At 43.0% G+C, this 24685-nt stretch overlaps 1 protein-coding gene across 1 annotated transcript in view; it reads right to left on the bottom strand.

Annotated features, from left to right (window-relative positions):
• Positions 1-24685, bottom strand: part of LOC111224959 (pleckstrin homology domain-containing family A member 5-like) — a 222698-nt gene that overhangs the window by 40988 nt on the left and 157025 nt on the right. The window contains exons 5-10 of the mRNA XM_022749671.1: positions 21640-21693; positions 20456-20461; positions 11208-11307; positions 7885-7989; positions 6012-6084; positions 1018-1118 (exon numbers count right to left, since the gene is read on the bottom strand). Coding sequence (XP_022605392.1) covers positions 1018-1118; positions 6012-6084; positions 7885-7989; positions 11208-11307; positions 20456-20461; positions 21640-21693 — 439 coding nt within the window. The remainder of the gene's footprint in view (positions 1-1017; positions 1119-6011; positions 6085-7884; positions 7990-11207; positions 11308-20455; positions 20462-21639; positions 21694-24685) is intronic.

Here is a 24685-nt window from a genome sequence, read left to right on the forward strand (position 1 = left end):
CCTGCTAGAGCCAGAGATGCTACCCAAGAAACAGTAGACAAAGTGCATAAACACACACTTTTTACATATCAAGATTTAACAGTTATAAAATGTGTTAATTAGTGAGCTGAAAGGCTCCACTAGTCTCCAGCACAACTGTTTGTTGGATGGCTGAGAGCCACCACATCTTTCCAATGCTGGAATTGGGGACTGTGGTCATCAATCTCCGTAACTTTCATCAATCCAACATTCGCAGCCACTTTACACAGTGATTTGTCTGTGCAGCTGTGCAGAGGTGAGAGAGGAGCCAGGGTGTGCAAACTTTTCTTTCTAGCTGCTCTTTTTTTATCCTTGACACGACTGTTTCTGTCATTTGTTTCATGCTAACAACTGAGTTCAGAACTACGAATGCCTTCTAGGAGAGACTGTGTGAAAATGTGACAATTTGACTTCCCCCTTTCTCTGAAGAGGATTTTCACTTCACCTTCTTGAACTACAAACACCTTTAATGCTATAAGAAGTAGATCTTTTGGAGCATAACCCAGACCTTAGAGGTGTTGCTGAGTCTGTTTCCGTACTTACTTACTTGCCAGGTTAGCCGTGTCCGCCTGCTTCCAGGCTTTATGCTAAGCTAGGCTAACTCTGTCCTGGCTCCAGCTCTGTATTGAACAAACATCATCTCACTCTCAAAGGCGATTACACAAAAATTGAAAAGGTGTATTCCCCAAAATACTGAGCTCTTCCTTTAAAACTAATAAAATAATCCAGTACATGAACACTGTGCTCCTATTGGCCGACCACATGAATGATATGACTGTGGAAATGACACCTGCTCTTTAAAGCACCTGATCCATCAACCAATCAGGGTAAAATATTGTGACTTTCTACATTTGAGCACTTTAATAAACCATTTTTATCCTGAGCTGTTATGCAGAAACAAAAAAATCCTCAGTCATTAGTCATTATTAGTCATTATCCTCAGTCAAAACCTACTGAATGCTGGGAGAAGTAACCTTTGACCTTTGACCATTCTCTTACCTTGAACGCGTATTTCCTGCTGATGTGGTCGTCCACCGACAACATGGAGATGTGAAAGCTGGGCAGCAGGATACTCCCCAGGATGCTGTCCTCTTTCTCATCTGCAGCAAAGACAGAGACGACAGAGAGGAGTCAGGAGTCTGGCGGCGGACGTTTGCATTCCAAAACCACATCGAGGTTCTGTCTCAGTGGACATAGATAAATCAGGAGTCACCTGTTTCACATTAAGGCTCTGGATCAGATAAGAGTAACACACAACAAAATATTTCCTCTTTGGTTATTTGAAGTTTGGCTGTGAACTTTGTGAACCCTCCAAATCACGCGCCAGACAGAACACGATTCGCAGATGGGGCTGCGTGAGGAGATTTCTAACGGTTGATATATTCACATTTGTTTATTTCAGTTCGAGACACATCAAAAGACTGTTTGCAGAAAAAGTGGTTGCACAGTTCGATCCGGCGGAAAAGGCTCCGCTGTTTGATCAAGCTCTAAAGAATCTGAGCGGGCAACAGGGATATTTCGCTGGAGCGAGAGGAGCGAGAGGAGGAATCTGCTCCTCACCTGGAAGTGGAGGGAAGCCAGGAGCCAGGTCAGTCATGGAAACACAAAAAGTGACACAGAGAGGAAGCTGACAGTGACGCCCGTCGAAGTGCTTGTAGAAACGTGATTGGGTGTTAGTAATCAGCTGGTGAGCTAATGATCCTGTTAGAGAATGAAAATGGATCCGCACCCATATTCATGCATTTATTAACAACTTCATAGACTCTCTTCTGATTTCTGTATTTATAGTCATGCTCCTTCTAATATGTTAGTGTTTTACCACCCACTGTTCTGCCTGTGGCTTACTCACACTGTACACAACACTCGCAGACTGCTAGTTCCCTGAGAAGTTAATTGAATATGGAGATGGAATATAAGTACTGATGATTTCCAGACCCTAAAGCAAAGTGAAACAATCTTCTGAAACACAATAATGAAAATATAACTGTGTATCCGTCTGTGGCAGAAAATAAGGAGAGCAGGATATTCTCTCCATGGCCTCCAGACTTGCCTTGAGGATTTTGAACATGTTGTCAAGTCTGGCCTGAGAACATGGAGGTCTAACTTTATCTCTATCTGGTGAACGGTGTGATGAATGACCAACAAACGGTGATGGAACAAAACGTACGGAGGCTTATCGGACCTCGACAGACAGAGACGGAGGGAGAGCGTGAGATGTTCGGACGCCCATACGAGCTCTGTCCGCTCCCTGTGTGAACTGTGATCTTGTTTGCCTCCCTCCCACGCACACACAGACACACACAGACACACACAGACGCACACACACACACACACACAAACACAAACACAAACACACACACACACACACACACACACTCTCAAACTAGGATGGGCTCGCCACAGGCTGCATCACGGCAAAAACACTGATTCTGTTCTTTTTTTTTCTCCACATTTCAGAAGCAAAACAGCTGCAAAGCACAAAAGACTGACTGACTGAGTAAATATTTATTGATGCCACGTGGAAAAAAAAGTCTCAAAACATCAACGTGAGCTGATTCGTGTTAGGATGGTAATGACTGCATCGTCAGATCACCTCAGCGCTGATGGGAGGTGCAAACTAACGGCGGCGGTGGCGGTGAAGGCGGAAAACACGACCGCTGCACCAACTGCAGCAAAAACCTACAGAGCCTCCAGCCAGCGCTGCTGTTTGCTTTAGCCGAGCCTGCACAGCGAGCGCTGCATCTCCTCCGGCCCCGTCCCTGCTGCTGAATTATTGAGATACAGAGCACACGCACCGAGAAAATGAGCAAGAACGAGAGGGAATGAGTAAGCTGGCACGCAGAGAGGTACACGCTGCAGTGTGAGGGGGTGTTTGCTTTTTTAGAAAGCTTTTTTAGAACAATTGACATTTCAAGGTTCTTCAGCGGGTTGACTGAGGTTGTTCAGATCAGCTCCCGACTACAGTCAGCGTGTCCGCACTGCACTCTGTGACTGCGGATACTCAGATTCAAAGTTTGACTAAAAGAGAACTATTATGATCATTTCCAGCTCTGTATTTTTATTCTGGGACTCCACTCCAGCAGCTTTGCATCATTCACCGTTAAAAAAAAAAAAAAATCTCAAACTGCCTGTTCATGCAGCAATATCGGGAGCGTGTCTATGTTCCCACAGCCCTATGTTAAGAAATATGGGACCATAGGGTTTCCTTTTGAGAAAAATCTTAGGCCTTGTCCACATTAACCCCGGTAAATATAAAAATGCACATTCACAATGAAAACGATCTCCATCCACACTAATCGTTTTCAGAACGCTTTACATCCACGTTCCACGGCGTCTTCACATTTATCCACCTCAGCGATCGTTTTTGTAAAGCATCGTTTTCAGTTTCGGAATTCACCGTTCTAATGTGGACGGAAGGGCTAACCGGATAAATATTACCTGGGTTAGTGTGGACATGGGCTTATGGGAACATATAAGACTGTGGGAAAATAGGGCCTAATTTTCAAAACATTCTTAGAAATGTGGGAACATAGGGCTGACCCCGCAATATCAGCTCAGGCCGAGCACCGTCTCATTCTCTTACAAGTGTGCAGGTTCTGAAAGCAAACTGTAAAACTCAAGTCACAGAACATAACTGATTGGAAATGAGAACTTGTCACATCCATTCGTACATGTTTGAACCCGAATCTGATCTGGAATACGGGAGTGGACAGCAGCGAAGGTCACAGCAGGACCTCTCTGTTGGGTAAATATTATTATAATGCTGGATTTAGTCTTTTGATTACAATCTGTATATAAAACACGCCACTGTTAAAGCGATAGTTCGGATTAATTGACGTGGGGTTGTGTGAGGTACAGTACCAATCTACAGTCAGTGTTTTAAGCCACCTGGTCTAGATATGGGCGCTGCAGTTCAACGGTTCAGGAAATATATTTCCAAAGGAAAGGGCTGTTTGATGGTAAGATAAAGCAGAGAAGATCTTTAAAACAAAGCTAACACGAACTGATTTTTTCGGTGGACTTCTTTTTTTTTGTGGCTCAAACACATTTTTGCTGCTAGTCTTCCGTGCCGGTGCTCATAACGCTTCTCCAAACTTTTGGCACGCCGAACCCAATCTACTGCAGGTAATACACTGACTATATATGATAGCTACCTCACACGACCCCACGTCAAATAATTCAGAAAAATGATCATTCTGGTTTATTACAACTTCTTATACTCACCAAGGAAAATGTGTCTACCTGCTTATTCATGCATCCCATCAGCCAATAATGTAGCAGCAGTGTGACACATAAAATCTGGTGTTCTTTGTTCTAATCTTGTTCCTTCAGGCGTTTCAAAAAAGAAAATGAAAGTACCACATTTTACTTTTTACGTTTATATAAATTTTATTTTTACTATCGCAAACTTAGTTAAAATAACAGTACATTTATTCAAATAAAATATTTTGCTTCTCTTTCCAGCTCTTTGAGGATGAATGCAGCTCCGCTGTTCAAGTTGTACATCCACACATTTTGATAACCTGCTGTAGGTGTTGACATGACAGCCGTAATCATCACTGTGTCTCCTCACTCTGGTAATAAATACTTGTAGGAGGACGGATGCTTATTGTCCTTGCTCACACAGAAAGTACAACAACTCCAAACTCAGCAAACACCTCCCAACCTGAGTGACAGAAGGTACTTAGAAGAAAATGATAGAGCAAGCCAGGGAAAAATGAAAAAGAAAAGGTTATTATCGGAAAGCCGAGCACGTCATTGTCCTTCCCGAGGACGCCTCCTCTCTCTCGTCTCTGGCTGGCTAAGCCAATAAACATCCAATTCTCCCCTGGGTTTGTCATGAAAGCGGCTCCTGATTGCGCTCTGGGAGCGGCTAATTTGTCAATTTATGGAGATGGAAAAATCTCTCTCAAGGGTGTAGGAGACACGAAGGAGGAACAGATGAGCTTTTGCAAACGAAAAGCCCTAAATTAGTGCAGCAGTGTGGGCGGTACAATTGTGGGTGAGAGCAAGGACAACGACTGTGAAGTGACAGGGGCACTTGACCTCGTGAACCCTGGTTTTACCCTGTTACACTGCTCCTGATTAACTTTTAAGTGAGGGAAACACACTTCTCCACTCTGTGTGACAGTGTCTCAGACGCGTTACCTGCTTGTTGAACCACTTTAAAAAAGCCTGTGCATTAAAGAGTCGGTTCAAAACGTGTTTCCTCGCTTTCCTCTTGTGTCATCTAGTCGTACATACCACTCCAGATTCACTGTGTGGCAATTACTTAATGTCACATTGTCAATCTGTTTGGCGATACTGTAAACACCACTGAAGCACCATATGAGCTGAAATGATAAGGGGTTTAAGGGGACCTTGTTGCACGAGGAGCCCACATCTCTTTATTGATCCGGGGCCTCATTCCAATACTGAGTTTATGAATCCAGATTTCCCAACAGAACACCGCACACATAAAAAGTTTCTGATGAAGCAGAAACCAAAACCTTCAAAGCATTTAAACATCACAAATTATTAGTAGGTTGTGCATCATTTTCCTTTAATTAAGCCTGATATATTTGCTATTTTCTGACTAGAGAAAAAACTTTTTGCTGCTTTGAACAAAGCTTGGTCATTGAACATACAGATGTGTGACCAATCGAAAGGAGAAAACACCTTAAAGTGTGTTAGTAAGGTGATGTTGCAAGGTAATTGTCCAGAACAACGTAAGTGTGTGGGATCTTTTTGTGAGGGGTTTTGTTTTGATTGGTTGTCAGTTTTGTTTTGTACATGTGTTCACGTGGGGACAGCACGATAAGAAAGGTGTGTATTTAATTTGACCATGTGTGTTTCTGGCTCTCCTGATATGTTCCGTTATGTTGTTTCAAAATAAAGGGTTAGGGTGGTGGAGAGCACAAAACTTAACCTTAACACAGTGTATCTGCTGATGCTGAGTATCAATCCAATGTGTGTGTGTGTGTGTGTGTGTGTGTGTGTGTGTATGTATTCACCGCGGTAGTAGAAGAGGCACATGTCTGACAGGACGAACCACCTCTTCTTCCACAGCTTCATGCCTGTGCTGTCCTGCAGGGGTCAGAAATCACAATGTAGTAATTACAGAGAACAATACACCTCTCTCTCTCTCTCTCTTACACACACACACACACACACATATATATATATATATATATATATATATATTCAGTGTGTTCTGTTTCAGTCTTTTCCCCTTGTTTGATCTCCCTCACTCCCCTCCTCTTGACACCCTCTCTGTCTCTCCCTCTGGCTGCTTCTATTAACCAGCTTCTATCTCCTCCTCTGAGACAAATTGCTTTGTTTTATCTCTTCATAACGCGGTGACAAATTTGCCTCTGTGGCGCTCGGGGCGAAGGTCTGTGCTTTGTTCTCTACACTGCTGCTGCGGTTCGTTTTTCTTCCCTCCTTCACTGGCGTCGTATGACTGCAGCGACAATCACACGTTTTTTTTTTGTTTTTTTTAAGACCATTCGCTCGTCCCACTCGGGCCTGTAGCTCTGTTTTGCACTGTGTCACATCCAGCCACAGATCCTGAGGTTCGGCTCTCTGGGTAAACACTGATGACATTTCTTCTGTGAGTGAGCACTTTGCCTGACAGGTCTATGGGGAAAAGAAGGGGAAGGGGTTTGCTGGTGTGAAGTGAATCAATCCTTGTCTCAGTGTGAATACAGTGGAGGGGAGGCTCAGGGGCTCAGATGGAGGTTATTGACAGTGGCTGTTAATGGGGTCTGGAAGCCGAGCTGAACAGTGCTCGATGAAGCTGTCTTCAGGGGAGTGTGTGAGGGTCAGAGGTCCACAGACAAATTGAAAAACTGACCCACAGTGAGGTGAAGAGAAACGCTCAACCTGCAGTGAATGGATGGAAAGCTAATGAGAGAACTAGCTGAGCCTCAGGCTATGTTAGCTAAACTCCGTATTCACATTTCATCAGGTTTTACAGTGACTGTGGCATTAGAAGACCACTGACCTTTACACTGTCTGTTAGTTTTCATTCATTCAGCCTAACGTTGTCATGTTAGCTGATCTCTGTTTGTTTGCAGCGGTTGCTAGGGGTAGTTATCTTAATCACAATAGTTTTTCACAACCTTTGGTGCTTTGATTTGACGTTAGCGAGGCTAAAATATTTATAGCCTTAAAGGTCCCATATTTTACACTTGCTCCGTGTTTTATTTGACGTGTTGATCCATAAGAAGATATATTTGTGGTTTCAAACCCAAAACCATCTCAATGTAGTTTTACATCTCCTCTCTCAGGCTTCTCTCTGGAGCTCTAGTAACAGGTCGGTGAGCCAATCAGAAGAGAGGAGGCTCTGACTCTCTCCTCTTTTCTGAGTGATCCAATAGAAATATAGCAGATTTCAGGTAAACATTTAGAGAAACCAAATCCTGCAAGGTTGGATGTTGGGTCCAGGTGGGTGGGACTGTGGGCATGATTGAGAGCTTTGTTGTGACATCACAAAGTTACAGAAGTCCTGACGGCTGGTTTTAAGGGTCATTTTCTGAATACAGGCTGTGTGCATTTCTCTGTGGACTGAGCGCTTTGATACTTTCACAGTAATAATACAGAACCTAGACCTGCTTTATAATCAAACAACACATGGACATCTCACTTTCTACAATATGGGACCTTTAATGAGTTATAGAACTACAAACAAATCCCTACTAATTTCAAGATGCTGCACACAGTCACCACATTGCTCCAGCATGTCCTCCCCCTAAAACCTAAAAAGCGAGGCTGGATGTTTGTTGCCTCCAGTCTCTAAGTTGAACTAACCATGTCCTGATTCTAGCTCAGTAGTCATGTGAGTTATCAGATTGGAGACTGTATTGTAATGCCTTCCTCCTATACCTGTTTGTAAAGCCAGTTGCTCTTGACCACCGGGGCATTGGGGTTCCTCTTGATGGAGTTGGACCTCTTGCCAAAGTTGTGGACTTTTTTGGAAGACCTAGAGGGCTGTGAAATGATAAAGGAGAGAATTATTTATAAATATATATATATACGGTAAATTCAGCTCATTTACATCATAAATATTGAAATGCACATATATGAATAAATAAGTCACACAGAAGAAATTAAAAAAACCTTTATCAAAAAAACAAGAAAACAGAACTTAGTATTCATCTCCAGCAGAGCAAAGGCGGCAAAGAGACAGACAGAGAAAAATAACCCACGAACTCAGCTGTTCTCCCCTGATCTCAACACAACAATCTGACAAGACAAGTGCTCTGTGCATCGGCTGTGAAAAAAAAAAAAAAAAAAAAAAAAAAAGAAAAGAAAAGAAAAAAAAAAAAAGCCTTAGCGCAAAAACAGCAGCAGCACCTATAAAAAGCAACAAGAGAGGGAGATGTATTCAGCTCATTAAACACAGCATATTCGACATCCCCCATACATCAAGGCTCGCGTACTGAAAAGTGCAGCAGTGTAGCATAAAATTCTCTTTAATGTCAGTCAAAAGCACAAAGACAGAAGCATCCTGTGAATAAGTCTAAATTTAATGCAAATCACTACTGAACCATATTCAGTCATCATGTGATGATTGTATTGATTAGAGTGAAGAGTGATGTTTTGGTGACCTCGTACCTTTCCTCTTACACTAGAGAACATGCATACTCCCTCCCCACTTTCTTTGTTACACAACTTTTCCTCTATAGATAAAATGTTTAAGCCGGACTGCCATGAGATTTGCTGTAGGTAATTATGGCGCAATTGACTATCCATACAAAGTTTCCATTAGCCCACAGGAAACCCTGTGTCTGTCTGCAGTGGTCGGACCTGTTTGCCAGCATGACCGGGGCTGGGCCAGAGCAGCGACCAGCGACGACTTTGTCTCTCCCTGCACATCTCTGCATATTTTTGTATTTGGTTGGTTTTGTTGTAAATTAATTATTCTTATGTGTCTCCCATTTTCGCTGCAGTCCAAGAACTGGATTGTGACACTACGAATTAAGATTCTAGACCAGATCTAGTTTTAGGGGAAATGGATTTGCTGGCTGTGTTATGTTCACTGGCAAAAAAATGCTACCTCCACTGGAGTGCAGCATGTCAGTAGCTTTGGGTTTAGGTTGCCGTTGCTACTAACAGATACTGTAAGAGGAGTAAAGAAACAAGTTGTAGTTGACCATGTTGGTATAAAACCCTGGGCATGGATGCACTGCTACAACAGCCTTCATTAAAGAGCCTTAATGAGGTCGGGGATAAGGTCTGGCACAGGTGGTGTATCAGTTGATGCCAAAAGTGGTGGATGGGGTGAGGTCACAGCTCTGTGCCAGTCAGTCAATTGCTTGTCCCTGCTTGTTGTCATTATTGTGGCAATTTAAGAAAAAGAAAACACAAACTAAAATATAAAAAATATGCTCGAAATGCTTCATCTTTCCTTCTTCTTCTACACACAGTGTGTGTCGTTTTTTTTTTTTTTAAATGTTTCTCTGGCAAGTCACGGAGCTGGACCCACACAGCTCGGCTATAAATAATGACTTCTCATGAATACGTGAAGCTATGCAGTGTTACACTTCCTTTAGACCAGTGTAAGCAGAAGCGATGCATCAGTTATTCATGAAGGCACCGAGCTTCTGATTTGATCCACCCGTGCATATTTATTTCCTGTCTGTTTGTGTATTTATTAAGCGTTTATACATGGGCACGGTGTTCAATCTAACAGCATGGTGACCCATTTCAGGACAGTCGGTCAGTGCAGAGGGCCAGCGAGTTTCTAAATGTCCTGAGGTGGAACATTATTGAAACAACAAATCAACTCCTTCAGGGGCGTTGGTGCCTGCACTGATGGTTAATGTTGGTGTGCATCACTTCCATTCATTCCATCAGTTATCAATTCAGTGCTCTAAACAATGAAGGCAAAAAAAGAAATCAATCAACAATGCAGTCACCTTAATGACCATATAGGTTGTTTGTCCCTACCCTTTCATACAACACATGGCATACCAGACCTTTGTCGCCATGGTTACAAAATATTACTTTCCACAGTTGTGGAATGGTTGTTGTCTCCTGTGTTTTGTCGACTCATCCATCCACCCCCACCTCCTCCTAATGCAGACTGCTAAACTGGGGCCGTAAAGGGATGCACATGGTCAGCAACAATACTCCTGGATAGGCTGTGGCATTCAAACCATGACTGATTGGTATTAAGGACTGAAAGTGTGTCAAGGAAACTTTCCCCACACCATTATACACCACCACCATCGGCCTGGACTGTTGACACAATGCAAGTTGGGTCCATGGATTCATGCCGTCGACGCCAAATTCTGACCCTGCCATCTGCTGTTTCAGCAGAAATCCAGATTCATCACATCAGGCTACGTTCTTCTATTCTTCAACTGTCTAGTTTTGGTGAGCCTGTGTCCACTGCCGCCTCAGATTTCTCAGTGAAAACTCTAGAGACTATTGTGTGTGAAAATCCCAGGAGATCAGCAGTTTCAGAAATAATCACACCAGCCAGTCTGGCACCAACAATCATGCCGCTGAGATCACATCCCCCCCCCCATTCTGATGTTTGATGTGAATATTAACTGAAGATATTTATATATTATATGTAATGCCAGCCTGCTAAAGGCACTAGAGGATAAGTTAGTGGATCACCGCTACAACTGGCTGCTGGAGACCCTAAATGAAAATCCAGAGGATCAGGTAAGTCATTAGGGTTTATCTTCTGAGGACCATGATTACCTACCAGGTTTAATGGTAGGCCATCTGACAGTTGTTGTGCTATTTCATTCCAAACGTTAGATGTCAAAGTTATAGAGCTTCAGTTATAGAGTTTGCAGTATTCTTCCTCTTGGGACAATGAATGTCTGAACCACATTAATGACAATGCATCCAACGGTTGCTAAGATATTCTGGTCTGAACTAAAGTGGGCGACCGACAGACCAACACTGCCATACCTAGAGACACGTGGCTAAATAATAAAAGAAGCCCCCCTCCCATGAAAAATACAGTATATCAACATCGTATGCTGTCAGCCTCCTCTTCTTTACCCCTGTCTGCCAAAGATGTTTCGTAAATTTAACTTTATTAGATAAGAATAAGGTCATAACCACATGCATCGGTTTAATTATTTTGAGCCCTGATTTAGAACAGTGATTAAATCTCTCATCAGTAAGTGTGGATGGAGACTGACCCGTGTGGAGCAGGTGGAGGTGGTGGTGCCTGTGGTGACCGTGGTGACAGGGCTGCCGGGGAAGGTGCTGTAGTCGGAGCCACCCGTGTAGTTTGAAGCCTCGCTCATGGTGCTCATGGGACGTTCCTTCTTGTCAGTGCTGCTGCCCTGCTCTGATGAACCCTTCGGAGCCGGCCTGCCACAGGGCGAGAGACATAGAGAGACAAAGAGAGAGAGGGAGTCAGTCAGACGCTTGACCTTTATATATGAGGAAGGTACAGTAGCATGCGACACACAGGAGATAACAGGTGTGACCATGACTTCAGCCATCTTCACCTTCAAACTGACTGTAACAGACACACGATGAAATCAGCGAGCATCAGTCCGGACTGTGGTCTGTCCGCAGTTCACTTTATGCTCTGCTCTCTGGAACTGCTGACTGTCAGATCTCAACACCCATCTCCTTTCACAGTAAATCTTATTTTGTCAAACTTTTCCATTTCCAAGGCTGAGAAGAAACTTTCACATTTTAACTTTTTTTTTTTTTTTTTAAAAACACTTTTCTCCTTCAGTTCAGTTCTTCCCCTGAAGAAAAATGACCACATATCTGAGACAGATACAGAGTAATATGTGTGGTCTGGCGGTTCTAAATAAAAAGATGTACAGTCTTGTGTTAGATTAAAAGCATTAAAAGTGCAAATGTAGCTTTTAACTTCTTAAAGTAGGAGAAGGATATCTGGGACTGATGAATGAAAATATTTGATGTATACAGAGACACTAGAAGGATCATGGGAGCTCTGTATAGCTGTGTCCCAATTCAGAGGCCGCATCCTTCAGGGGATGCGCTCTACAAAGGTGTGGCCCTTCATAGCCTTCGTAGACAGCGAAGGCTGAACCGAAATGAGACGGTCTGGTCTACGGAGGATTTCCGCTTTGCACCACCAACCGTTGAGTCGCAACGCGTTGTTTGCTTTCATGACCAGCGCACAATGAATCTTGGGATATGTTGGACCTACGAAGGATCCACCCATTGGAGTCTTGGTTGCCCAGGGAAAAGAAGGTTACATTTGAACGAGCCTTCGAAATAGGATAACCACATTGTGCTTATGTGACGCAATCGGTTTTCACATGCAGCCTCCAAAGGATGAAGTCCCAGATATGGGACACAGCTTTTATGTATGCTGTATAGATCTGGAGTCAGGCATGTCCTCTGTGGTGCTGGGGTTCTGCTTTGTCTCCTTATCTATTTGTGATTTTCATGGACAGAACCTTAAAGGCCAGTTGAAGGATGGAGAGAGTCCAGTTTGGGGACCTCGGGACTGGACCTGTGCTTTTTACAGATGAGGTAATTCTGCTGGAAAATGGTCCCAATGGTGGGACTTAAATGAAGGACAGAAAACGCCTGGATGGAGGCTGAAATGTTTTCACTTGCCCAAAAGGAACCATTTAAGGAGTAAACTCTGATTGTGCCTGAAATACAAAGGTGGTGGGTACAAATGTGCCCTTGGGTGAGTGAGTTCATTGCAGGTGGGTGTGTATATGTGTGTGTGTGTGATCGTATTGTAACCAGTTTTGTTACCAGGATGACACAGTTGTTGCTAATCTCTAAGAATCTGTCTGAGTCTTTGTCCCCCCCACCCCCCCCACATCTCATCAGGCAGACCCTGTCTTCACTCTCTTAATGACACCCTGTCTCTGTTCGGGCCATTAAAGAGAGGGAGGATGAGGGCTTGAATGAGAGGAAGGGTAGAATGGCTCGAATGGGCGCGAGCTGAGAGGATGGCCGCAGAAACTGAGATAAAGAAAGTGAGAGTGAGAGACAGCGTGAAGAGAGCTGGTTGTATGAATCACAGCTATTATTCTCCAGGCGTCACCTCTGATATACGCCTCTACGTTCAACCAATTTAAATGGCCTGCCAACTTGGCCTGACAAATTGAACCAGCTCAAAGTTTTTTTAGCCCAACAGAAGGACAATAGCTAATGCGAGAAAAAGAAGGTTCAAGGTCCCTGAGTCTGATTAAAACCACCACGCAGTGACAGCTTTATATCCCCTGCCAAGGTCAGCAGAATATAAGCAAAGCAAGTCAGTGAAACTCAAACCGAAATGGGAACAAACACTCACTTCTTATTCTTACACACACTCATAAGAAAGACTCTGTGAAGCCCAGTTTGTATTGAGTGGGATCGGTGTTGTTATTATTGTTGAGAGAGTTTTTGTTACTTTTCATACTGTTGAATGAAATTAAGTGTTTGTGATGGTCAGGCTGTTGCCGGTTCATAAGATACAGCTGAAGAAAGCCGTTTTATCGTATCCCTGAGGGGACGATCAGGTAAAGCAAACATCTGGTAGGCTGTTCAATTTCTGTTTGATAATGCTCAGGTATAACTAACCAGAAGCAATCTGCAGGCTGAACTATGTGGGTGGTCGCTCTCAACATGAACCCATTCCACAGGTTTGGGCTGAGCCTCTATTTCTGTTTTATTTGTCAGTTTCATCTGCTTCAAATTGTGCAGCTTATAACTGGTATTTTGTTTTGTTATTTTACAGGCAAAGCTCCAGTAATCAATACCTTTATTATGACACTGAATCACACATGTGTTCAACCTGGTTTCCAGCAGCAGGAAAAAAAACAACCAACTGTACACCACCTGTCCAGCACCACACATGCAAACAAAGGGGATGACTAGCTGTTAAAGAGCTAAAACAGACCTCAAAAGGAGAGTAAATATTGTTTTGACAGTCATCAGGTGGCCAAAAATATAAATGCTAATGTTGCTCTTTATCTGTTGCATGTGTAAAGAGGCAAATTAGCTGTAAAAAAAAAAAAAAAGAAAAGAAAAAAAGAAGTAATTTAGCTGCTCCAAGACATCGACTCACACAGCTTTAATAATGGGCACAACTATAACTTTTTAATGTATTGGCATTCTTTGTACTACACCCTGCTAAAGGAGAAGCTACTGCTGCCAAGTTTAATGAAGCTTGGTCCAGAAATCTCAACAACTCTTGGCCAGACTGTTTCAGTCAGCTCAGGATGATTCCTTTGATTCTTGGATAATAACTCCTCTCCTGTGTGAACTCTTGGAGGTAAGACTGATGAAATATGCAACAAGAATGGCTTCTGTGTGTTGGATATACAGTGTGTTGCAGTAACAACAGAACACCGTGTGAGTGTAGCAGTGATATCAGTTTACTGGCCACACTGCCCTCCACGTTTTGCTTCATTAGTTTGGACTCAGGTTAAAGTTTGGATGTGGGGATGTCTCATTTGGGAGGAAAGTTTTCAGGCCAGCCTGTCTCTTGACACCTGTGATACACCCGTACCGGAGCGTGCCCGAGTTCTCAGATACACGTACGCACTGGCCGACCGCACGCCCTGATAAAAACATTGGTTTGTCTCTCAGGTGTATTACCTGCCATTGTCCCACACTGGAGATCAGATAACCAGGGAGCTAGCAGCAGTAACGGCCCCTGGGTGAAAAACGGATGCCCTTATCTCTCCTCCAGAACTTTCAACTCTTGCTACCTGTCTTACCTGCCTTATTAACCCTTTATAACCCCATCACCGCCCTTACTGTTTCATTCTTTATCTTGTACCTCTATTTAAAACACAACTACTTATTATCACTCATCGTTCACCATACTGTACTTAAATACTGTACTTTCATTGACAGGCAAAGTGTAACTGCCGACCATTTCAGTGCCTTGCGGCAGATTAGCAGCTCTTCTATATTCCACCCTGACAGCTCTGATAATCTCCTTAAGTATACAGTTAGCCACATTTACATGTAGTCCCCTGAAGCAAATCAGAAAACCCCCAACTCCGCTAATCACGTCTCGACTAAATTCACATGGAAACTAGAAACATCAATTTCTTGATTGATACTTGAGTTAGTTTTAAAATGTGAAATTACAACTTGATGAGCTGATACATGTGTTCAGAGGGTTTAAGGATTCAGCGGCGTGGTTTTGACCAATCAGAGCTCTCCGCAGTGCAGGATATCAGACCTCTTAATGTCATGAATTTTTCAGAGGAGATTCTGTAGAGCAGTTAAGGCACTTAAGTCAAGTTAGCTTGTCACATTTAATACTGAGCTCTTAATAGGGGGTAAATGACTGGTATTAGTTAAGGGAGCTGCAGTGGTGAATTGGATTTATGATTAATTATGCCTTTTAGAGTCGTTTAGAGACTCGAGGCAGCATTCCTGGATTCTGCCAAGGGTTCCCCAGAAGCTACAGCAGGTCTGTTGTTCTAATTACAGCTCGGGTTCTCCTTTGATTCAGGACTTCACAGGGAACTTCAAAAAGTTGACATCAAACTGAATTTTCCTGCTCATATCTACACGTAAATACCTTGTGGAACATGTCTTTAAGCTGTTTGTCTGTGAAAATTCTCACTCATCCCGGGAATAGGACATCTTCGAGTTCAAAGTCAAAGGCAACTGGACTCGGTTCAAATCACAAGGCTTCTACAGTCTCATACATTTAATCTCTGTAAGGTCATTCACAAACCGTCAGCTGTTGACTCTGCAGGTGTCAGTATGCCTCAGACAAAGTGAATGGCATCCTGTTACACCTGTCTGATGTCAGAACCGGGCAAGGAGGCTGCATCTCACACATTTCTATAACTCTCCTGAACTGACAATCGCACACACTTCACAAAGAGGCATGGTGCACAACAGTGACAAAGTATCCGGGGTTTAAACGTCTCACTGTTTCCTTCTACACAAAACTGAGTAAAGCACCATAATTGTCTTCGAGGAGGGGCTGTCTGAGTCTCATCCCATCTTCATGATGCGGGATTTTACGTCAAGCGTGGCCATTCAGAACAGGTAGAAACTCTTCTGCCTTCTGACATCATCAGTCAAGACTTTCTAGAAACTTCATGCATAGCCAGGTCTTCAATGTGCCAGTGACTCTCAGTGTGACCTGAATGACTGTGAGCGACACCACAGAGGTTAAATCTGTACGTCAAACGCCTTCAAAACATTTACAGCAAGACCAGGTTCCTTTTCAGTCAGCACTTGTTAGATGTTGTGAGGCTTTTTCCGAAATGTTTGTGTCCCAACACTCATTTTCAGATGTGGTCCACACCATCAATGGTGGACAGCCGGTCAGGAGCACAGGGACATTTCCCAGTGGCCTGGGTTGTTTTAGGCTGCCCCCCTGAAGAGACCAGTCTTTTTTACACTTAATTACAAACGTGGTCCTGAGGTCTGAGAGAGAGAGAGACAGACAGAGAGAGATAGAGAGAGAGAGAGAGAGAGAGAGATAGAGAGAGAGAGACAGGGTTTCTGCCGTGAGTATCCAGCTCACTTTCGCCTTTAATAACATGCAGTTGCTAAAATGGTAAAAAAAAATAAATAAAATTTGAACATATTTTTTTCTTATATTTGTTGGTCAATGCCAAGTGTTTGTATTTTGAAATCTGGATAATTTTCCTTCCAGCTGAACATAGCATTACATCAACAAACAGAATTAGCCTACAACATTAGGTGGTCTGGTCTGGTGGCCTGTAATGGAGTCGAATTCCCAGCCTGAACTATTGTGTCTGTGCGCCCCTGAACACAACATGATTGCCTTAGTGCTGAGACTGTCCTGCCAAGAAAAAAAGACATGATCAGCACTTTTCAGCGAGTGCTCAGAAATGACATACTATGTTTAGGTGGACACAGGAATTGTGGCTCTTGAACAGTAATTAAAACTGTGTTTTGTAATGGTTTTAGGAGGCATTGACAAATGATGTCATACTTTCAATGGCTGCGTCAGATCAAAAAATGCTCACGTGTCGTTCAAGAGGGCAAGATGTATTTCGTCATCTCATTTCTTGATTCTTGACTGTGTATTCAGGGAGATTAACTTCCAGTGAGCTTTAGGTGGCTCAACGTAGCTTTTTAGCCTCATTTAGCTCATCGTTTTGGTTTTCTATCCCGCAAAACTCCCCTTCAATCTGTTCTGTATCAGTGAAAAGGCTAACTGTTGCAAAACTTCAAACATCTACCAGCTAAAGAGCCAGATATATTTTGGTCTGCACCAGCCTGAGAGCTGAAAGGAGAATAGATACTGGGTTTATGATAGACACTCAGCTCCAAATGAATGTTGTTCTGTGTCTGCTGGATTTATAAACAGGCATGACAAGAGAAAAACTTCCCATACACGAGGAGGCCTTTCTGCAGAGCAACACTCTCTCCGTCTCAGGTAAAAAACAAACACTATGTGCAACAGCCAGCTGATATTTTACTGCAGGGTATGAAACTGTATTGGAAGGTGTACGTCCGCGCTGCTGTGTGTGTTTCAATCTCTGAGACACCCACAGTGTGGGTTCAAACACACCCGTCTATTCACAGCAGCCTGGAAACCTCACAGAAGCGGATGAGCTCAAGGATCCGGAGTCAGAATACATTCATTATGAAATTTTTTTTTTTTTTTTCAGCCGAGCTGGCAACTTTCACATATATGAAGTCTCAGTGTGTGTGTGTGTGTGTGAGAGGGGGCATTTAGCCTGTAGAAAACTGAGACCGTGGCCAGAGGCAGATGTTCTGAGATTGCTCCCACTTCATGGCTGTCAGTGACACTGAACTGCCAGCCAATTGACTGTGAGTGAGAGAGGAGGACTTCACTCGTCTTTAGTAACAAGAGCCCCACATCTAAAGGACGGTGACTTACACACTCCACAGAAAATCGCCCACAGATCGCACAGCCAATCTGGTTCTCCCTCTCTGCCTTTTCAGTCCTTCCCTCTGTCTCATGTCGTCGGCCTTTTCATCTTTCAGTCGCACAGTTATCTCAGCCTTTATTAACCTTTCCTCCATAAACCCTTTCCTTCGGCTGCTCTGTTTATTCTTACTTCAGTGACTCGCTGATGAAACCGGTCTGTGTGAGCGCTTGCGATGCGGGCCGCTACACAGCCATATAAACAGGATCAGAGAGTTTTTTCCCCTGATCCATTTGTTTGCAGTTTGGCTTCCCCTGCACTATGAGCACCAGTGTTTATTTGCATTGAATGTGAGTGATGGTACTGATGACTCAGCTCCACATCAAACATGCATTTTTTCATTCTCTGCACTATCTTGCTTGTGGGTTCAGTCAAAGAGAATTGAGTGAAACTCAAACTGGAGCTTAGAAAACATCTGTGTACTAAGTGTTGCTTTACTGATGGTAGCTTAACTGCAATAGAAAAAAGTTATTAGAATTAATTAGGCTTGGGCTGCTATTCGATAATATCGAATATCACAATATTTCCTGCCATATGCAATATTTTCCATAATATCGCTTTTCTATTGATGATGTAAAATATTGCAATTTTCATTTTTTTTTTTTACTTTTGCACAGTCTGCCCTTTATTCAGAGTGCAACCCTTATTTCACTGCTTTGCTTACTGTACCTACCATTCTACTTTGCTGTGTAACAAAAAAAAATTTGAACTGCTGTTTAGTGGCATCATCGCTTATACCTGACACATAAAATACAATCATATTATTATATATTACAACACATATATTATGACATAAAACATCCCTTAGACCATAGACTGTGGTGCATGACGTCACCCACAGGTTTCTGAAGAGCGGTTTTGAAGCTCAATGTGGGGTGTTCCGCTGTCGCCATATTGGCAGTCCCTGACTCCGCCCCTAACTCCTGGCTAATCCAAAAATGGGCAAAGAGGAGGGGCATGTGTGGAGCCGAGACTTGCCGGTTTTTGACAAGCATACGCTCACCTACCTGTCACTCAAAGCAACATGCCCTCAATTAAGCATAACTTTAAGCCTCAATAAAATGTAAACAGGTGAGTTGTATAAACAGTTGTGCTGAAGGAGGAAATTAGCTATAGAGACCAAAATGTTTTTGTACCAGGCTGTAAACATGTTATTTCTACTGTAAAGTTGGACATTTTAACATGGGAGTCTGTGGGGATTGACTCGCTTTTGGACCCAGCCTCAAGTGGTCATTTGAGGAACTGCAATTGTAGGCACTTCTGTGTTGGCTTCAGTTTTCAGCCCCGGAGGACGCTGCTTGGGCTGGTCTGTATTGAGATATTCGATTTTGGATATCGCCCAAGCCTAGAAATAATTAGTGAAGAAATGAAGACAGTATTCGTGTGAAAAACAGAACCTCTGACCAGAAGAGTGCTGAGTATAACTTGACTCTGTAGAGATGGGTTTCATACTGACTTTATCAAGACAACAGGAAACAAGGAGAAAGTGTTGAGTTTGCATTGTCAGTAAAAAGTATCAACAGAAGAATAAAACTTTAGCAGAGTAGTAAACAGAGAGGCTTGCCGTGATAATCTAATAAAATATACTTGTAGAACTGGGGAATTAAAAACAAAGGGCTGTATATAATAGAAAGGCCTGGTGCTCTCTGCAGCTGAGGTAAATGAAGTGACTTTATTAAAAAGTGCTTTGTGAAATTTATTGGTTAAAAGAGAATTACAGATCTCCAACACAGATACTGTCCACTAGAACAAATTCCTGGGCTGAATTGCTTTTGCCTTCGCTGTGAAAATCATTTAAAGTCTGTTTCTCAGTAATGAAATTGTTTTGTATTTTATCAGTCTGGATTGGATCAATGAGACACAGTTCAAAGCTTTAGCTGGAGAGAAGAGCGTAGTAGCAGAGGCAGAGGTAATACAAGGAAAGTGGAAAGTTAGTTCCTAAGAAATTACAGAGGGTTATTTTATTCAGAGGAAACTTTAACTTTCCCTGCTGTATGCAGAGACACATTAATCATACACAATCATTTGATCATTAGGGTTGCACAGCGGCTCATCAGGAAGCTCACGCAGTCTAAAATAAAGTTAGTGTCAGCAAGACGCAGAAAAGAGAAGAAGAAAAAGGATCATCACACAGAGGAATGAAGCCTGGGATTAAAGCGAAATGGAGCAGAAGACAAAGCAGGGAGATGCATCCTGACGTTCTTGATGAATATTATTTGTTACGCTGTTAAGCAGCGGGAACACAGGTTGATGATACCTGGAAAGCGTGTTTTACCCTTCATATTGTACTGAAATTAAAGGAACAGCTTGACGTGTTTGCTGTCTTACAGGGCCGCATAAGAAGATCAGTATCATCTCTGTGTGTTCAGAGAGCAGAGGCGGGTTAAGAGGGAGGGGGAAACCACAATACTAACTTCACATGTTATGTATCATGCAGTGACAATCTAGTGGCAGAAGAGGACAGAATATCCACTCGCTCACTGGATGCCGGTTTAAGAAGGTGAGCTGTGGGTGATTTTTCAAGGGGATTTGCAGTTTCTGAGCTGCTGCCAACCTGTGAGAGCTAAATTCTCTGGCACTGGCTCTTGACTGACTCTGGCCTTAAGTACATGTTAAAATAATAGCATCACAGCTATAGTGTATGCCTCTGTGTGTCTGAAGTCTTTGTTGTTCCATCCTGGTGTTACTGACACACACAGTTTATGTACACTAAGCAGCCAAGATATAGCCAAGTTGTTAGTTTATTGACTTTCGTGTTTGCGTGTTTTGTTGGTCCATGAACACAGAATGTACTGCTTGCTATTATATAATATAACATGTTACTGAGATCAAGTTAGAAAGCGCAGAGCTCTGCATGGGAACGTCTAATCCACTACACTGTCAACAAGCTCTTGCTCATGGTGGGAATGTTGGGTCTCAGTAATAACATTAGAAAGAGTATGTGCTAGTATATGAAAAGTGGCCTCGAAATGACTTCTGTTGTGATTTGGCACTATACAAGTGAAACTGACTTGACCTGTATGGGAGACAGTCCTGGGTGCTTCCAACTGACAAACATTCGATGAACCAGCTCCTCGTTCTCGAAGTCTTCCCTCCTATAAAACGCCCTCTTAGAAATGTCCACGTCAGTTTTTGACTGTTGTGTCTTCTCTGCCCTTTTCTGGTGCGCAGAGCTGAAGTGGGCTTACTGACCCCCTTTATCGGGAAGTCAGAAAACACACACTGCAACCACGGGTGGTGAGAGCGGCTGCTGCAGTGGCTGTTGGTCCTCAAGTTGGCCGTTTCAGTCATATTTGAAAAACGAGCTTTGACAAGCCATGCAAAAGGTGAAATTCATGCTTTATTGGACTCGTTTGGAAAGGGTTTTAAGGATGAGGAGTCAGTTTGGCGAATGGGCAGCGCACAGCTTTTCTATAGGAAGCATCTCTTTCTCTGTATCTCCTTAGCAGTGGAAGAGACCGTCCCAAAAGTGTCCAGATAAAGTTATGAGGTATGTTTTTTTTTTAGCAGAGGGGAGATAGTGACCTAAAGCTTCTTATTTCTAAACCCGTTGATACTGATCTTCTCACCCGACTACTCAAGACAACGACCACATGTAGGTTCCCAGATGTGGAGCTGTTCGTTGAACTTACCCCCGGCTAACAGGACATACTGCATGCGGCACCTTCCAGGTTTTAGTCACTGACACTGTCGATAGCAAACTAGCGCTTAAAGCATGAGGGCTGATAAAGAAGCTGAAGCCACAGAAACTCTTCCAGTGATGTGAGAGTGACGTTACCTGCTGGAAGCCTCTAGGGCCGTGTCAGGGTGGACAAGCTTTCCACAATTCATGCTAGAAACAGAACAAGGGAGGGAGAGAGAATGACAAAAAAAAAAAATAAGAACTCAAATAAGGATGCAAACTTAAAATCAGTCATGCTAAATGAAATAAACAGTGATAGAAATCATATCATTAAGGATAAAGAATAAAAAAAGGCAAACATAAAACATTAAGAGAAGGAAGGTAGTTCTTTTTCTTGTATGTGTTTTTGTGGTCAAACAGAAAAACTTGTTGTTTTTGTAAACACCAATCTACCAGCGCCTCTCTCTGATTATTAATTCAAAACCACACTATTTACTCCATCAGTCACAGCTTTGATCAACCCATCTGCCCACCACCGTTCAGAGCCTCCCATTAGTCCAGTATCATATCTCTGTTTTTCTTTGTCTCTCTTGTCTTTCAGAGTTTCAGTCAGTCTTGCATGTCTGTCTGTTATCTTTTTTTTTTTTTTTTTATTGTTTTCCCATCTTCTTATCTCTCTGTTGTTTGTACAATCAGACAACTGAAGATATGTGAGCAGACTTAATAATTGAGTGAGGAGACATACGCCGGAAGCAGGAAGAGAGAGAGTGACAAGAAGATGAAGAGAGAGGGTCAGAGGAGCACGAAACATTTTTTAAAATGCCTCAGCCTCTGAACCTGCTAGGTTGGGGCGAGCAGTGGGCTATTAACAAAACATCAGGCATATGAAAAGAACAAGAAAGTAGTGAGTTGAATATATCACAAAAGAGGGGGAAAAAAAGGGAAACCAGAGAGTCATTAATAAAAGCACGAGCTGCAGAGGCGTACGGTACATCGTAATGAGTTAAGCGGAGGGAAACTTTCCCCAGGGAGGGAAAAAAAAGCAGCTTTCTGGATGTGGGTTTCAGGAATCTCTTAATTTAAAGTTGTCAGTGAGTGACGTTTGAATAGGTGAAGAGCTGTGAAGCGCTGACTCCCATTAAATCACCTCAGGCAGTGCAGGAGGAGAAATCAAATTTGCGATAGGGAGAAGTTGCTGGTCAAAAAAGAGTGAAGGAAGACTGAGACGCGGTGTACCAGGGGAAACTGAAAAATCCCACTCAAATCACAATTATTCATCCTTTTGTCATCAAAAGTCAAGCTCTCTTTTTTTTCATTCTTTACACAACGACTCCCACATCAGCTTTCCGAGTTTATGCCTCTGAGGGAGGGGGTTAAGGTTAGAAGGTAACTATCCATGTCAGCCATCCAACATCATCATCGCTCCTCTGCTACGAACACTTTCCCAATCGGTCAGACGATCTTGTAGACACTAGTTATTTTCCACCACACCACCACATTAGCATGCTAACAAATGCCAATTAGCGCTAAGGAGAAAGTACTGGTCAAAGATGGCCCTAGATGAAAAGTCAATGAAAAGGATCACCAGATTGATTAGAGTTCATCGTGAAGTGAAATCCACCCTATAGCTGTCCATATATTTCTGTGTGGGTGACAGTGGTGAACCAACCAACCAACCAACCAACCAACCAACCAACCAACCAACCAACCAACTGACCAATAAACCAACCAACCAACCATGAATGTTTGAAATCTCTGTTAATTCAAAATGAACAAAGGCTAATAAACAAACTATAATAAACCAGCCGACCAACCAACTGGCATTAACATCCCATGAGCCACTACCATGTGCAAAAATTAATATCAGTGCAATAGAGGCTCCAAAAAGGCTGAATACTACACTTCCTACAATACTTTTAGTGACTGGTAGACATTCCGCACCTTCAGCTAGTTACACAGGCTTTCTGTAATAATTTGTAGCCTCAAGGTCGTTTTCTCAAACAATATACAGTATGATGATGGATGGGGAAAGTTCAAAACAGCATGCAGCAGATAAACAGGAGGCTTCCACATAAACACAACCTTCCAGTACAACGCCATCACTTTCATTTCTATTACCTCTCTTTTACCCCTCAATGCTGGGTAGGGAGCACATCTGCGGAAACTGAGGCAGCTTTAACATCAGTCTCAACACAGGTGGTTTACTTCCTCAGCCAGTAGCAATCATTGATCAAGATGGCTTCAGCCCACGGGCAAGGCCAAACTGTTTGGTACATTTATGAATGCTTTCAGGTAATTAAAATAAAATTAACATGAATTGTGAAAATGCAGCATTCCAAAGTAAGGCTCAACATGTTGATCTGTTTCCAAATGTGACCTACTGATTGAGTCTCTGTATTTCACTCATCTTTTCATGAGACCAGACAGAAAGGAAGACATACAAACTTCCCTGGGTGTGAGCATTGTTCAGTCACTGTGGCGCAGAGTAAAGCTGGTTTTTAGCTGTTATGTAAGAAAGTGATCCACCACCATCTGCGGTGTGCTGGGTTGGATCTGAGGATCTCTCTGAGACCGAGACCAACATGAGCCTGGAGGGAGGCTTAGGGCCTGTGCTTATTTATTTTCATATTCATTTCAAAGTTTTAGAGGAAGGCAGAAGACGTGAAGACGCTTAAGGGCTCATGTGGCACAGAGACGCCTTTATGTTACATCAACTAAAACCAGCATGTGACGTGTGTTCAAAATACAGAGCACACATAATGATGAGGGGCTTCTGTCTCTTAGCTGCAGTTGTTAGAAAGCTGTGCACACAAATACAGCACATGGCTGAACGATTCAGTCTGTCGTCACAGCAAGGGGACCGACGCGGGAAACTCTATCAAAACAATGCAATAAAAGCCGAACCAGAATCAACTCTTTCTGCGACGCATCACTGTGACATGCAGCATGATGCTGCGTGGGTCTATCACATCCAGGTTCTGCATTCCTGGTAGAAGCTGTATCTCTGCTGATGATGGTCAATGATGATGCAGCTTTCTGGCGTCTGATGAGCCTTTGAAGGACTTCGTCTGTTCCTCCAACTGGACTTCTTGGATCCTAACTCCTTGTCTCATCAGTACCTTAAACAATATGGCCGCACCAGCACAGCCCCCTTCGCTGTTGTAATGCAGAGCTGTTTGCTCTCATGTAGTAAACTACTACC

Source organism: Seriola dumerili, unplaced genomic scaffold (genome assembly GCF_002260705.1).
Source record: "Seriola dumerili isolate Sdu_G_001 unplaced genomic scaffold, Sdu_1.0 BDQW01000138.1, whole genome shotgun sequence".
Classification (NCBI taxonomy): domain Eukaryota; kingdom Metazoa; phylum Chordata; class Actinopteri; order Carangiformes; family Carangidae; genus Seriola; species Seriola dumerili.